We start from the raw sequence: 16,650 nt of genomic DNA, 5'->3' as shown, positions 1-16,650 counted from the left end.
GTGCTGAATCTCTAATGATCACATCCCTGCTGTTAGGAGAGCCTCGCTCATTCCTTCCACTGTGGTCTTTGAGAGAATAGGATGAGTGCGTCTGAAGGTTCATGGGCTGGTCTGCTAAGGCCCTGAGCTGTGGAGAGAGAGACCGCATTGAGCTCCCCGCTCTGGCCATGGAATTTGCATGCTCGAGAAACATCTCATTTTATATTAAAGAACACCTTCGGGATCTGCAGCGGTTTGCATTGCATGTGCTCCGTGTGTGTGCGTGCGCATGCATGTCTTCATCTACCTACAGCTTGCATGAGTCATGCACTTTGAATTATAAATGCAAAATGTTCCAGGCGCTATGAATATAAAGGAATTCGCAGCATGGTGCCATTGTTGCCTTGTTAGAAGTGTGTGGCCTTGTATGTTGATCCTTTTTTTTTTTTTTTTATTTCTGTAGCAGCATAATCCAAATCACTGGTGCATGTCCAAACATTCATCCTGTGTCAGGGTGTCAGAGATGCCGAGAAGCTCGGCTGGGTTTCCAGTGCAGCTGTGAAGCATCAGTATTTGTGCCTGTCTGGTTTTCATGGCTTCACATGGCTTAGGAGGTTAAAATTAACCCTTAATTTTTAGCTGAATAATGAAGAATAGTCTAACAAATAGTTAAAGGTGTAATTGTCCTACTGTTAACTGTATGTGTTAGTGATTGCTCTGTTACTGGGCATCTTTATTTCAGATGTGACTGAATTCTTTGAGCAAGCTTTGATTGGTTGGTTTGACCGCTGTGCATAGAAGCGCTGGTGACTGTTGCGCGTGATGGGGGTGGGGTTGTTACCTGGGAGTGGGGTCTGTTCAAAAGCCGATCGCTCTCCTTTCTCTCTGACTTCATTTCTTTGACTTCTGGAAAGCACATGCATCTGTAAACATTCCGAGCTTGTTTTGTTATATATAGGGCGTTTCATAGGTTGGTGGCATGGGTGGTGTTTGGGATCATGTGCGTGGGGCTTATGTGGTGGGGGCAGGGCTTGGGGGCTGAGGGCGTGGCACCTTTCCCTTTATTTTCCCCCCTTTTGCTTCTCCTTCCGCATGACCCTTTTCTCATCAGAGAGAATTCCTGCACTTAAGCACTTCCTTCCCACCAAGCACTGACACACTCTCCCCTTCCATCTGTCTTTTCCTACCCAGAATTCCCTATCCACCCGTCTACTGGCCCTAAGATGTCACAGGAGCAGCAAAGTTCTGGTGCCGCCATTTGGGGTGCCGTTGGAGGCGTGGCCCTGCTAGTGGGCGGGGCCGTGCTGCTCTTCTTCTTCCTGCGGCGTCGCCAGCGCACCTTCAAGGGCGACTACAGCACCAAGAAGCACGTTTTCGGCAACGGCTACAGCAAGGCCGGAGGCCTGCCCGCCCATCCGCCCATGCCCAAGAACCTGCAGTACCCGGACGACTCCGACGACGAGAAGAAGCCCACCCAGATCGGTGCGCCCGGCGGCTTCGACGGCGTGGAGCGGGATTTCGACGGCAACTCCGAGGACCTAAAGAGGCCCTATTTTACGGTGGACGAAGGCGAGAGTCGTGACTACGACGAACGGACCCTCGCTTTCCAGTACGATCCCGAGTCTGAGATCAACGACGACATGGTCTCCCAGACCGATGGCTCTGTCATTTCAAAGAAAGAGTGGTACGTGTAGTGGCATGCACAGCAAAAAATGAGAAAAGCATCAACAACCTTCTGCTCCTTCCTGCATCCCACCACACACACCCCCCCACCTCCATCTCGAGAAGCCCTCCCTCCAGCCTGTCTGTTCCCGCCTTCATCCCATCACTACTCCTCTCACCCAGCAGGCTCCGCCCCCATCAGAACCCATCCAACTAAACGGTAGATAAACCGCTTACAGCATCGGCACACGGCGACACCGCCGAATGCCCACACATTACTAGATTAACCTACAACAAGCAAACAGTGGCGTGATCATTGACTGATGCTGATGGCCATTGACTATTAAAGCCACAAGGGTCAGTTGCTTGAAATATGTTTGGTGTTTTTGTTTTCATTTTTTTGTCTTATTTTGTTGGAAGTTATAATAAATGTATTAAATGTTTGAAAAGAGACTTTGTACCTGTTTTAGGAAGGGGTGTTTTTGTGAAAGTCCCACACTGGATGTATGATACTTTTTAAATTTTAATCACATTACCATTGTTTTTACTTCGATTTACTTTTATAACTGATCTTTTTTTTTTTTTTTTTTTCCTTTTGTAACATTTTGCCTTTTTAAGGGGTGTTGGTTAGTTGAAACTTCTGGGGTGAAATATTAGAATTCTCACATATAAATGGATAGTTATGAGACATGTGGTCAGTTGTTTCAGAGTGAATTTAGAGACACCGTTTTATTCTTAGAGGTTTGATTTCTGTGGTGCAGCCCCGCCTGCTTGTTCCCCCAGCCAATGGGAACAAGAGGCCACAGGTAAGGGCAAGGTCTAGCGGACTGTGGAATGGGTCTTCGCGGCTGAAACAGACAAATCGGCTGGAGGGTAGGGTGGGGTGGGGGGGGGTTATTAAATAAAAATAAGCACACAAGATCCTGGCTAATCTCCAAAGGCATGTCTGTGGTAATATTGATTTCCCGAGTCTGCGCTGTGGGCTGCTTGGTTCCACTCTGTCGCCGTATGTAGCGTGCGTGCAGACAAGGGCAGACATGCAGGGCCGGGCCACTGGGCTGGTTGGGAGACCTCCCGAGCGCTGCACCAGAGGCAAGGTAGCCCATCCAGGCCAGCCCTCTCTACAGTTCACCATCCTGCCACCCCGGGTCCTGGCTGTCTGGGTGGGCTCTCGCTTGCAGTCTTTCCGAAGCACTGCTTTACCGAGGTCCGGTTTTGCTAACGTTTACACGTGGTACAAACCTGTGTAATGGAGAGTAGAGTGTTCGTCTTAAAACCTTCAGGGGGGACGGTGATATTGACTCATTGTTTGTGAGGTAATAGATGCTCTAGAGAGGGGACATGTTTGACAATGTAAATATTAACAGTATAGCTAAATATGGTAATATTTTGTCACATGCACATATGAGATTGTAATCCCTCAGTAATCATGGCGACGTGTTCAGATTCTGGAATTCCTGGAGGCAGTGGAGTGGAGTGTGGCGACTAAATGCGTCCTCGTCCACAAAGAAACTGCATCAGCTAAAGATGGCCAGAGACTCCTGGCCCCGGTTCGGTCACGTGGTGTCCTGTTTTCTCTCTCTTTTCTTTTTTTCCCATTTTATTTTGAAATTAATATCGCAGCAGAGAAGGCTAAACAAGGTTAAGCCTCCTTCTGTTCACAAACACTGCCACCGCTGTTTGCTCCGAAACCAGGGGGCCGCACATTTGCAGCATTGTCCAAGCCACAGTGTCTGCTGACAGCTACCGTTGATCGCAGTGTTTACGCGACTGGGTGGAAGTGGCGCTGGTGGAAAAGGAAAAAAACAACAAAAAAACAAAACATCAAATAGGAAAGTCACCAAGTAATGGACAATGGACACGCCTGGCTGGCCAGAAATAATCAAATCTGCAAGCCTTATTTTAATGTATGTATTTAGTGTGTGTGTGTGTGTGTGTATGTATGTATGTATATGTATGCGTGTGCGTGTGTGTAGGAGCTGGTGTTGCTTTCTTTTGATTTTTCCTCTTTTGCATTAAGCCAGACCTGTGGTCTATGTGTTATTATTCTGTTTTATTGACTCTGCGGCAGAATGTTTTCCAGTCTCCAGTCTAGCATTTGGGCTGTGGGGTTTGTTACCATCTGGGTTTGCCTGAATTCTGAATTCTGATTTCCAGTAGGCCTAATCCCTTAGCACTTTTTTGGGAAGGTTTTTTTTTTGCAGACAAATCAAATTTCTGACAACAAACGCATTGCCCTTCAAACCCCCTCAAAACGCATTTGAATTTCTCACCGCTTGTCAATATAAATTGAGCTCCTCTGCCTGTCTCGGGCCTAATTCCCTGACAAGGACAGATTAGAACAGGGAGCGTTTGTAATCTCGCAGATAATACTGTGGCTCTTGTAAGATAATGGAGCCACAAATGAATGCCGCTTGTGTTTTCTGCTGAGAAAAAGTCAAACAGATCTGTGTTTGCGTTCGGTGCACACCTTTACTGTTTGGGTAAAAGTCTCCATATGAAACCTAGGTTAACCTGAGAAAAAGACCACGTGTGATGACTAACTGTTCATTTGTTGTTTCTTTTTAATGAACAATTTTAACTTGATAGGTGTGCAATGTTCTACAAATGGCAGTGCCTATGATGTACGTGAGATATATGGTATTTTCTTCTTTTTTTTTTTAAAGAAAAGTTTAAAAATTGTACAGAAATATTTGCTCTGAAATGTTTGTCTCCTGTCCATACTGTGTATCAGATTCATTTTTACAAGAGTTAAAGATTCTGGGTAAAACATGTCTATGTTCTGTTTGGTCCTTCCGACTGAAATAGCCAACGAAACATATAAAAACGCCAAAACACACACAGACATACCTTTCGAAACGCAGGCCAACGTGGAGGGCAGTCATCTGCTTTTATTTTACTTTGCAGTTAAGGTGTTGCAGTCCGGAGAGAATCGGTTGATCTCAAATGTCCCTCTTCGGTCCTCTCGTAAGAAGGGTGGAGACCTCCATATGCCCTTCAGTCCTTCAGTTTTTTTTTTTTTGTTTTTGTTTTTACAGACCAGACTGGAGACCTAGACACAGACCCAGTAGTGATTAGGGGACACCCATCTTACTCCCCTCAAGTTGCGGGGTTTCCGTTCGGACCCATTAATTAACAATCAAGTCGTTTCTCCTCCTTCGCCTGCACCGCGCTGACCCAGCTACGTACAGGGGTCCGTATTAATTACGCTCTTCTCTTTTCTGCGTTAAGCACAAGTTTCTCTGGCGCCCAGCGGACGTAATGGGCTTTAAATGTCATACGGGGGACACAGAATGAGTTTAATCAAGTGGCATTCATGTCCTGCATCTAGGGTTCGTTAGAGCAAGTGTTCTCTTTAAAAAGATCAGGCGTTTTCAGTGACCAGTGTGTACACAGTGGTGTATGCTATCTTTTTTCTTTGTTTTTGTCTTTTTCATATAAGTGAGATTTTAAAAGACAGTTATTATTATTATTATTATTATTATTATTATTATTGCAATTTTTTCCCAATCTGTAACAGAGCCGATCTTTCCATTCCAGACACTTACACCTTTCTAACTGCCCACTACAAAGTCACATTCCATTGTAAATATTGTATGTAACATTGCAACTCCAGCTCAGTTTCTGTAGACTCAATTGAAGTAGGGACGCATGTCGAGTTGTTGGACTGCAAAGCAATCAGAGAAGCAACCAAGAGTTCAACCTGGCTGGATATGTATAGCTTATCGCCATAATTCTACTTTATCCATGACTTAGATAAGTTTTGATATGTCGATGGGTTCTCAATAGGGCAAAAGCACCGAGATATAATGACTTTGTAAATAAATTCAACAAAAAAACAAAAGAACGATCTAGTCTTCATGCAGCTGTGTGAATGTATGTTTGCTGAGGCTGATTATGAAAAAAAACCTATTGTTCACATGTGTTGACCCAGTGAAGTACCCTGTATTTGCTTTAAAACATTAAATGATTTCAATGGTCAATGACGTTTTGTCCCAGTTCTCTGACTAAGTGACTAAGTGCTAATTTTATCCTGCTTCTTACATGACACACAGTCGTAGATCTATTTAGAGTTCAGGAACTTGCCAAACTTGACGTTTTATGAAAAACTCTGCTTACAAGTTCTCATTGGACATCTACACAGACATAAAACCTAGTTTTTTTCTTTCCATTTTAACGCCTTAATTTTCATTAGTCATTTTGACATTTTAAAGCCTGATTTGACATTATTTAAGTTTTTGTTGACAAGTGGTGAAGTAGTTTTTTTTGTTGTTGTTCAGAGTTAAATAAAAAATCTTGTCAGCAGCAGTTTCTGCTGTGTGTGGTAACTCTTATTGGACACTTTTTGCTTTCAGAAGTGCCTTTTCATGCCCCCAGCTCTGCTGTGTGTGTATTTACCATCTCACCAAAGTCATTTACCAACCCCCCCACCCCACCCCACCCCACCCCCGCCAAAAAAAAAAAAAAAAAACACGTCCATCTGAACTGAGTTCTGTCTACACAAGAAAGACACAAGCGAGTGCTTGGGAAACATGCGGTGATTTTAAATAATTCCCATATGCCCTTCCAAGGAGTTCTCCACTGCCCTGCCTCCTAACATTTAAATGTCAAGTCCCTAATAAATGCTTTTGCTGCATTTGTCTTAACATGATGAACGGAACTACGGTGAAATGTACAAAAACAGAGCCTAAATAATAACAGTAGGTACTGATAAAAACACAGCATTGATAATAACAATACAGACAGATATAAAATCCCAAAACACAGCCTCGATAATAATAATAGGTACAAATGGGCGTAGTTGTTTTGTCTATATGTACTCTGAAAAATGAGTTTTGTTTATGTTGAGGCTACAGGAGTATTATCGTTCTCTATCCTTTTGATAAAGTACAGTGTGTGTGGGACATTTTAGCAACAAGGGCAATTTTTCATGCAGCACAGTTGAAAATAGGCTCCTCATCAGTCAAAGCAATGGCCCTGAAACGGCTTGATATAGGCAGAAGTGGAGTGTGGGAGATCTGGGCTGCAGGGAGCAGCTGTCCAGGACTCACTACATGCTATTACATGCTTGTTAGGGTCCCTGACCTAATGCTGGCCACGGGGTTCCTTACAAGACATTATTACAGGTTTGCTCACACTTCAGTAAGGGTCCCTTACTGTGCTCTAGTTATAGTCGCTCACTGTATGCTAGTCAGCGTTCTTCACTAGTACGTTAGATAAGGTCCCTTAGTTTGCGCTAGTCAGAGCCCCTAAGTGTACATTAGACAGGGTTCATCAGAGTACTGGGTTCCATACTATCCTCTAGTCAATGTCCCTGAGTGCAACTCAGTGTGCATTATTTAGGGTCCCTCCCTCTGCGCTAGTCAGGGTCCCTCAGTGTGTGTTAGTTATGATTCCTTACCCATGTGCTAGTCAGGGTTCTTCAGTGTACATTAGGTAGGGTTCTTTACTTTCCTCTAGTCAGGGTCCCTTAATGTACAACAGCTTGCCTTATTCTGCGCTAGTCGTAAAGTAAGTACTACGTGCATGGGTCATTTTATCAACAAAGGCAATTTTTCACCCAGCACCATTGAAATGGAACACTTCATCAGTCAAAGCAATGACCCTGAAACAGCTTGACAGCAGAACCACAAAAGAGGAGTGTGGGAGATCACCCCTAGATCTGTGTCGCAGTGAGCGTCCATGGCTCCCTCCTTAACGTGCACTAGTTAGGGTCCCTCGCTCCGCGCCAGTCAGGGACCCTCTGCGGCAGCTGTCCTTGGGATTGCTCAAAGGGCTCTTTGTAGCCACGTTGGCTTTTGAAGGCGTGCTCAGCCATGCTAAGCCTAAAGGACTTAGAATCAGGCTCCCCCATGCAGACACAACCCTCCTGTTACTGTTCCCAGCAGGGCAGAATGGCAGACAAGAATATGTTTTACGAGCGTAATAGCAGGGGAGGCGGAGGTGCTATGTGGTGGGATGGTAATGTGCCATGTGGTTGGATGGTAATTCGCTATGTGATGGTATGGTAATGTGCACTGTAGTGATATGGTATTGTGTCATTTGGTAAATGCAACGGTTACTGTGAAAAGAAGTTCAAACAAAAATGTTTTTATTTATTTTAAGAGAGAACACAAATGTCAAAATGCAAAACTTGTTAGGACAGACATCTTTATTTATACATATTCATTTCAAATTTGTACTCAGGCATATTGATGCAAGTATTCAGGCATATTGGTTCATGGGTTGGGTTTTTTGTTTTTTTTTTTGACTGCATAATAACAAATGTTCACCTTTGTCTAGTCACAGCTAAACATCATACTGAAATCCTCAATCAAAGGTTTGATTGACATGCACCAATAAAGCTGATCCCACCTTGCCTTAATGTTTTTAGTGATCGGATCACATTCGGATTTGGTTTGGCCGTATGTAAATCCAGGTACAAACACCCCCAGAAAGCGATGAGATCGGATTATGATCAGATCACTCCAACCACATTTGGAGGTGGTTCGAGACAAATCTTGGCCACATCTAATACAAGAGTAAACCGAATGCATTTTCAGTGTCTCCGTGCAGTTATGTAAGCAGACACATCTGCTGACTGCTGACAACAAGTGAACGATAATACAATAAGTTCCTAAACTGCAGTGTGGACTGACGAAAGTGTCCAAGCCAAGCATGTCGATTCATATTGTAATGAGGATTTATGAGGCTATAGCCAAAGACATGAAGGAAACTGGCAACAAACAGGAACTGGCTGCAATATTAAAGAAAAAATAAACCACTGCAGGAAGGAAAGCAGTTGAAAGACAAAGCCTTCTTGTCTGCTGATGTAGACGATTCTACAAAAGTCAGGGGCACTGGTTCAAATTTTGGATGGCGAGTAGCATTCTCCTGCCGAATGGACACACGGCTAGTTCTGCTTGGTCCCTTTGAGTGCGGTAAAAGTGAATATCTTCCTAGTTACTATTACTAATAGTTTGAGGCCTTTGTCTTCTCAGGCTAAAAAAGTCATGTTTGAGCCATTGCTTAAATTTGCTTAGCAAATGAACTCTATGGTAAAGAGTGGTATTTAGAAGCTCAGTAATAATGCAAAGCTAAAATCCTTCCTCTCATTTAAGAGCAGGGAGAGGTATACATGCTTTCCTTGCTTCACACCCTGATTATTGGAATTCTCTCTGGGACTCAGTCGGTGCTCCCTGGCTCAACTACAGCCTGTGCAAAGATCGTTATTAAGTCATTATTAAGTAGCATTTTTTAATTCTTTTGGTTTTGCCTCCCACCATTTATCTTGGGTTTCAACTTATTTTATGGTTTCTTATATATTGGCCTTTCATAGTTTACTGTTGTTCCATTTCTTTTTAATTACTCGTCAGAATGTGTTATTTGGTTTTACTCTTAGTTCTTTTGTTTTAGCTTTTTGGCATTTTGGCCAGCCTGAATGTTTTGAAGGTGCTATATAAATACACTGGTAGCAGTGGGTGAGAAACTGTGTTTGCCAAAGGAAGTAAAATGAAAAGATGTATGTGTTAGTGTGCTTTTTATGTGAAAGAGTAAAACCAGATCTCATCTGGTCACACAGGGGACGCATTTTAGCAAGAAGTTTAAACGGAATCTGGAAGAAGTATATCCAGATACGATCTGGGCATGAAGCGCATGTTAATGCAAGGTGTAAACAGGCCAAGATTTGGGATGGTCCTTTCCTGTTCCAGTATGACTGTGATCCTGTGTACATAGCAGGGTTTTTAAGACGGTTTGAGGAGTTTGATGTGGAGCAATTAACCCATTGGTCCATAACCCCATTGATCACCTATGGCATGAATTGGTATATCGATTGACCCTTTTTAAATGTAGGAACCAGCTCTCAAGTCTGCCAGTCTGAGTATTTTCCATACGACACTGAAGATGCGTGTTAACCAGACAACCTTAACCCTGTCCAGTGTGCTTCCTTACTTGCAGTTTAAATCATCTCTCATGGACTGACTGATTCGTCAGATGATCTCATGCCAAGCAGGAGGCTCTCCTGGGCTTGCCAGGTTGAAACCCCTTTTGCTCAATCCAGCTCACCACCAAATGGTGATCTGTTGACAGATCTGCCCCTCTCTTAACCCCAGTGTCCCGAACATATGGCCTCAAGCCATAACATATGATCACGAAATTGATCACTGACCTTCGGCCCAAGGTACTCTTTTGAGGTGCCATGTGCTCTTTTAAGCATCCTTGTGTTCGAACAAGGTTTGTTATTTACATTCCACGACTTGCACAGCTGTTTAATAACGTTCCCCCATTCTGGTTCAGATCAGGAAGGCCAATCCTAGTCCCAGTCCCAGCCCTCCAAGTACCTTTGTCATTCCCAACATGGGTATTGGAGTGCTGCAGCAGGACTTTGGAGTCAGTTAGAGGCACTTGGTGTTTGTAAGAACCAGTATTCCCATCAAAGTCTGGATGGGTCTGTGGCCACAAGACTGCAAAGTTGGCAAAGTACCTTTAATAAGCAACTATAAACAACAGTGCCCCTGTGGTCCAACAAAATGGAAGTACCAGATTATGTTCTATAGTGTGCTGTCTATGCTTATCACATATTGATGCCTCTGTTCTGTTTTTGAAGAGACACACACCTCCCATTTCAAATGTGAGAAGCCTCCTCCACCACATGTGTTTAGAGAACATTACCAACCGTAGCTTTGCTCTGTCCTCTTCTGACTCCTACATCCCGTGTAATTTCTCTGCAGTGAATCATCAGGCTTTATGAAATGGTAAATCACTGGTATAAAGTCTGCTAGACATGTTTAGCTGTCAGAAACAATAATGAAGGGATTGAATATAGATTCACTTTTTTTTGATTGTCAGCACTAAAAACATACGAACGCTATTATGCTTAAAATCTTCCATTGGAGTAATATATTTTTTGTTCATAACCCATTCAGAACCCCCCCCCCCCCCCCAACACACACACACACATACACACATACACATACACATATATAGAAATCTGAAGATTCTAGGTGAGTACCTGCAGTGTATTGTAGGAATAGATGTAGAGAGATTCAAAACTGTAGTAAAGTACACAGAGTTTCCAGAGAAACAATGTTTCGGAGAGAGGTCCTTCATCAGCTGTGCAAGGAAGTGCAAAGAAGCCCTTCTTTGCTTGCACAGCTGATGAAGGACATATATATATATATATATATATATATATATATATATATATATATATATATATATATATATCACAATTAATATATTCAGTTCCACAATGAATAAGTCAACATTTAATTAGATAACTTATACGCCATGTTTAGACTGTATAGCACATATAGTTTTCAAAGAATATTTGCTGTTTAATATGGATGGCCCTTCATTACCTACATGAAGATCAAAAACTGGGAGATAATTAGCAAATGGAATCATGTGGACAGAAGGGATTTGTGCAAATCCTGCTTAATGCAACATGTAGCCTTTTGTTTACATGAACCACCTCCACCTCCGTGTCATCAGCTTGTTCAGACGCACAGAACGAAAACTACAGAAAGGCTTTGTTGCTCTCATGATACTGTGTTCCCTGATTCTAATACATTGAAAAAGTGTTTGTTTGTTTGATTTGAAATCTCTGTTGCATGGTCATAGACTTTATCAGCACTGGGTTATAAGTTTACAACTAGAGTATCCTTAACCATGTATATGTATCAGATTTCTGTCAGTTTGTTCTGTTCCTTCTGCAAGCCAAACACTATACCAGACACACAGGGCGCTATGCTAATCTACTGCCATGGTAAAACCGGCCCATGCCAAGGCTGAACAGTCAGTGTTGCGATGAAGCCCTTCTCTTCTGAAATTTAATTGACTGATTTAATTATTGTATTTGTTTACGGATTAATTGAATTATTTAATTGAGAAGCAATTGCAAGAATGCCTTGATTGTTACTGAACTGACGTAAAAGGAGCTGCTGACAGTTGGAGGTCGAGAGTGTCAGCCAGGTCTGGCAGGCAGAAATAAGACCTGGGTGGGGCATCACCACAGAATCCCCCACTTCCTGTTCCTTTGTGGCCTTCATCCTCTGGAGGATCTTAATGAAACAATGTCAATAAAATATATTTTCAGTATGCTTCAGATGTTAGATGTGGTGTTAGTTAGCTAGTAAGTGTGCTTTTATTCAACTCTAATTTATTTACAAAAACATGTATTTATTTATTGTTGATCATGCTGTTTATATCAAGTATATAATGCCTGTATATTGTGTTTTGCTTTTTGAAGTGTAATAGTATGGCAGAATTGACAGTTGTTTATCTCACAAACACAGTAACCTTTAAACTTAATAGTTTACTTGATTAAATGCTGGCACCATAGAGAAGACTGGTCAGGTCATCATCTTCTCAGACTGCATGTGTGGTACTGTTTTGCCTAAGAACTTTTATGTAGCATAATGGATGAAACATTTGTACAACATACCAATGAAAAGTCTTTTTAGTTTTCTTTTGATTCTTTACAACCATTTGTTTGCATATCTAATAGTGTATGTTCACACTTGCGTGCATATGTAATAGTGTATATTCACACTTGTGTGTAATGTAATAGTGTATGTTCACATTTGTGGGCATATGTAATGGTGTATGTTCATACTTGTGCGCATATGTAACAGTGTATGTTCACACTTGTGTGCATATGTAATAGTGTATGTCCACATTTGTCTGCATGTCATAGTGTATGTTCACACTTGTGTGCATAAGTAATAGTGTATGTTCACATTTATCTGCATATGTAAATCACTTAATGAAGGCTGGAAGTTAACAAGGCTCATATTTATTATGTCCATTGACATTATTAGTGTTATCCTTAGCAGGCCATGCCTGAGCTATGTTTTTATGTAGTGTGAGCCTTTGATTCTCTAAATAAGCAAACAAACAGTCTCTGTGAGTAATTGGTTGGCATCTTGGAAAAGAAAATGAGGTACTGTCCAAAAGACAATCAGAGGGAAGAGTGCCCTCCTATTAAGGAGGTCTTGGACACACACACACACATACACATATACACACACACACATACACACACAAACGTATGCATGGCACTCCAACACACACGTGCGTGCACACACACACAGCTGGGCATTTGGATTCACCAATTAGACTCAGCCAACCAGGGGAGAAAAGGAGCCAATTCCTCTGAGGAACCACTGACTCCTGCGGTCTCCCAACAACACACATGCTCAAGGCTGCTTGTGTGTGTGTGCACGCGCATGTGTGTGTGTGGGGTGTGTTTGTGGGCATGCATGCATGTGTGTGTATGTGTGTGTGTGTATGTGTGTGTGTGTGTATGTGTGTATGTGTGTGTGTGTGTATGTGTTTATGTGTGTGTATGTGTGTGTGTGTGTATGTGTGTGTATGTGTATGTGTTTATGTGTGTGTATGTGTGTGTGTGTGTATGTGTGTGTGTGTGTATGTGTGTGTATGTGTGTGTATGTGTGTGTGTGTGTATGTGTGTGTGTGTATGTGTGTGTGTGTGTATGTGTGTGTGTGTATGTGTGTGTGTGTGTATGTGTGTGTATGTGTGTGTATGTGTGTGTGTGTGTGTGTGTGTGTGTATGTGTGTGTGTGTGTATGTGTGTGTATGTGTGTGTATGTGTGTGTGTGTGTATGTGTATGTGTGTGTGTGTATGTGTGTGTGTGTGTATGTGTGTGTGTGTGTATGTGTGTGTGTGTGTATGTGTGTGTGTGTATGTGTGTGTATGTGTGTATATGTGTGTGTGTGTGTGTGTGTGTGTGTGTATGTGTGTGCATGTTTGACTGCTCCTGTTATTCCTCTGTATTATTTCTTGGTACAGCAAGTACATGCTTTCACTAGCAGAGAAACGGAATAAGAAAAGAAGCAAGGGGCGACCCGTGTGGTTTCAGCTCGCAGATCGTCTGATTAATCATGTGGAGATGCAGGTCTTCTGCATCCTCTCTGGCTAATTATGCCGCATCTTCAGACCACGCAAAGGACCAAACACTGCACGCACGCACAACTCATTGAGCTGATTATGTGTGCTGCTTTTGTATCAGGAGGGCATTCTTACGGCACCATTTCCAACTCCATGAAGCAGTTCTCCTGGAAAATAACAGGGCTTTGTGCTATTCCCACACCCACGGGGCTTCGATCACTGTCATTACCTGCAGTTGTAGCACACGCAACTGCGGTCCTCCCCCCGCGTTCCTTTGAGGAGCGTCCCAGGAGAAGTGCACTAGCTAGTGACTGCCTCTGACTCCTTTCTCCGGTTTGGCCGCAGACCATAATCTCCAGTAAAATGCGAGGAAGTCGGAGCTGTGACAGACGGCTGCTAGCGTTCGGGGAAGGAACCAGAAAGCGGGCGGAGTGCACTCGGACTCTGCGGCAGGAGTGTGTGGAACAGATACACTTTATACCCGCGGGAGGGGACCACGTAGAGGTGGACCACTTCTTAGACACCGAGACTTTGCCATAGTAGTAGTAGCAATTCTTCCGTGCTTCTGGGGGGGATGAATTACTGCTATGTCTGAGGGAAATGAATTTCTGTATTAGATTCAAAACAATGAGCACCCTGAAAAATGACTGCAGGCACTTTTAGATGTCAGCGGTGTCCCAGTTGTCGGCAGAACATGAAAGCCGTCGTTTCCATGGAGTTGGCTTAAAGACTTCATTCTTGTGTGTATGTGTGTGTGTGTTTTACTTTGACCGAAAACATGTTACTACACACTTCCCAAACCTACCATTCTTTCAGTCTTTTCTATTGCCTCAGGCTCCAGATAAAGAAACTATGTTGAGGGCAGTTGGACATAGCCTTTACACTGTAATGTATATTACCCAGAAAATTACCCTTGCAATGCACGATTTGCGCCTGTGGTCTGGTGTAGAAAGCACTGCTGCCTGCATGCACGGGGTTGTTTTAGAGGGTGGACGGCCTCCGCATCCCTACAGTGGCTTTTCAGTCAGCAAATTTCCCTCAGCACTCCACCCATGATGCAAACAAACAGAAAGGATGACACCATTTCCCATACGAACACCTCCCTTCCATGTTAACCGCACATGGTGTCGGTTGTCTTGTCAGTGACATCATTTCCTGTATCCTTGCCTCGGAGTGTGTTGTACAGACCTGTGGTACTGCTGACAGTCATTTAGCTCCCTTTGTCACCTGCAGAGTCAACCACTCCAACCTTATCAATCAAGATACTAGGCCTCTATCTTCCTGGCAGCTTGTGTAAGCTGTCAACTGCAAAAATACAAGCGGACTTGCCACAAATACTTGCCAGCTACAACGGCATCCATTCTCTTCCCCGTCAATTAAATCTCGGTTTAGGCCTGCTGGTCAGTTTATTAGAAACAGCCGCTGTGAAGGCTCACTCTGAATGTGTACAGGTTGTATTTATGGTCCATTTGTCAGTATGGAAAGTTTGTGTTGGCCATTGTAATGATTGCTGCAAATGCTCTGTTTCTTCAAGGGCCGGTTTCTGATTGCTGCTGGATGGATAGGTTCAGGCTCTGTAGCTCTGTCACCCCGGCCATGACAGTGACATGTGTAAACCTGTAACAGCTCAACAACCACCATTATGTCACCATCAAGTAATCGTTAATCCTGTTGCCAGGTGATTGACCCTTGCATGCCAGCACATGACCTAGAGTGAATCATGCCAACAGCTCAAACAAATCAAACCAAAATTTGTCACAGTCTCATTTTTAGTAGGTACAGGGGTGGAATGAAATGAAATGTGGCAACCCCTAAGAAAATGAAACAATAAATCGACTACAGACAATATAGCGGGGGGGGGGGGGGGGGGTGTCAGTGCAAGAACAAGACAAAACAAATGCAAAAAATACAAACAAATCCTAAATATAGGATATCATAGATGTATCTAATAAAGGGCCAGAATCACTCTCAATACTCAAGAGATTTTTGTTTTGTTTTGTTTTTTTACATTTTTAAATAGGCATCACTCCTTCGTACCCTATAATATAAGACCATCTCCTGTTGGTTTGACAATATTTCATACTCCAAAAGAAAATACTTTAGATGTCACTGCTCTCTCCTCCACTACCAATTATTGTAGCTCAACATTTTCATTTTCAGCTGTGCTCAAACATGGGTGCCATTTAATATAATGTAATTACTTTATGTGTTTCCCTGACATATCGTTGACATCTTCTGACACACCATGGAACATCTTTATTAAAACGGTGTAAGGCACTTCCAGCGGTAATGAATGAAGGCATATTCCCGAGTCATGGTCCTTTGGCCGTTTAGAGCATCTTTTCAGTTTGTGGACAAAGATCGTATTGAGTTTGACACGCTCCAATCATAGCCACACCCGGGACTGCCATTTTCTAGAACATGCCACTCAAATACAAGCAAGGTAGTCAGGTTCCAAATAGAGTTGTCCAGCGAGGAGGTATGTGCCCTGAATAGCAACCACAAACACAGCCCCGTGGCCCAAGGCTAAGCCGACTAGAAAAACCTTTTAAAGGGCAAGCTTTTGGTTCTGAGAATTTATGAGGCCTTTGCCCTGCTCTCGGCCCATCGTCCAAGACAAGGAAGGAAAAATGATATGCTGGTGCTGAAACCGCAGGCCTGTTTCCTTCAAAGCCCACAGAAGTCCTTGTGAAAGGCTCTTATTTACATGGAGGTCTTGGTGCAAGACTTAAGTGTCTTCCAGAGAATAGCCATCCGGAGTCTGGATTGTGTTGGCCTGATCTATAAGTAAAGTGGAACAATGTAGCTCTTGACAAAAGAATGTTCAGCCCTGCTTTTAAGGCAAAGATGAGGTAAACAATAGAAGTAGGAGGTGAAAGGTCAAAGGGCCACCGATCAGGTTACATTAGTGTTTCCTGCTTTTTAATTTCTGTTTTGACTGTCTCTCTCTCCCTTTCTTTCTCTCTCCCATTGTCTCCTGTTTTCTGTTCTCTCAACAGATTTAGTGGAAAACCACCAAAAAAACACTTGGCATGATTGGTAGATTGGGAATGGATGATAAAATGCAAATAAAATACAACTGGCTTCCTGTCAATGAAAAATTTTCTTGGCAATG

General features: G+C 43.0%; 1 protein-coding gene across 1 annotated transcript in view; it reads left to right on the top strand.

Annotated features, from left to right (window-relative positions):
- nectin1b (nectin cell adhesion molecule 1b) overlaps window positions 1–5,624 on the top strand; it is an 81,118-nt gene extending 75,494 nt beyond the window's left edge. Inside the window, exon 6 of the mRNA XM_027021072.3 lies at window positions 1,171–5,624. Within this exon, the coding sequence (XP_026876873.1) occupies window positions 1,171–1,673 (503 nt within the window). The 3' untranslated portion in view covers window positions 1,674–5,624. The remainder of the gene's footprint in view (window positions 1–1,170) is intronic.
- Window positions 5,625–16,650: the final 11,026 nt, after the last annotated feature.

The sequence above is a fragment of the Electrophorus electricus genome, chromosome 6 (assembly GCF_041902795.1).
Source record: "Electrophorus electricus isolate QZ-2024a chromosome 6, ASM4190279v1, whole genome shotgun sequence".
Taxonomy (NCBI): domain Eukaryota; kingdom Metazoa; phylum Chordata; class Actinopteri; order Gymnotiformes; family Gymnotidae; genus Electrophorus; species Electrophorus electricus.
The sequence above is the reverse complement of the archived record's forward strand: the minus strand, read 5'-3'. Positions and strand labels throughout refer to the sequence as shown.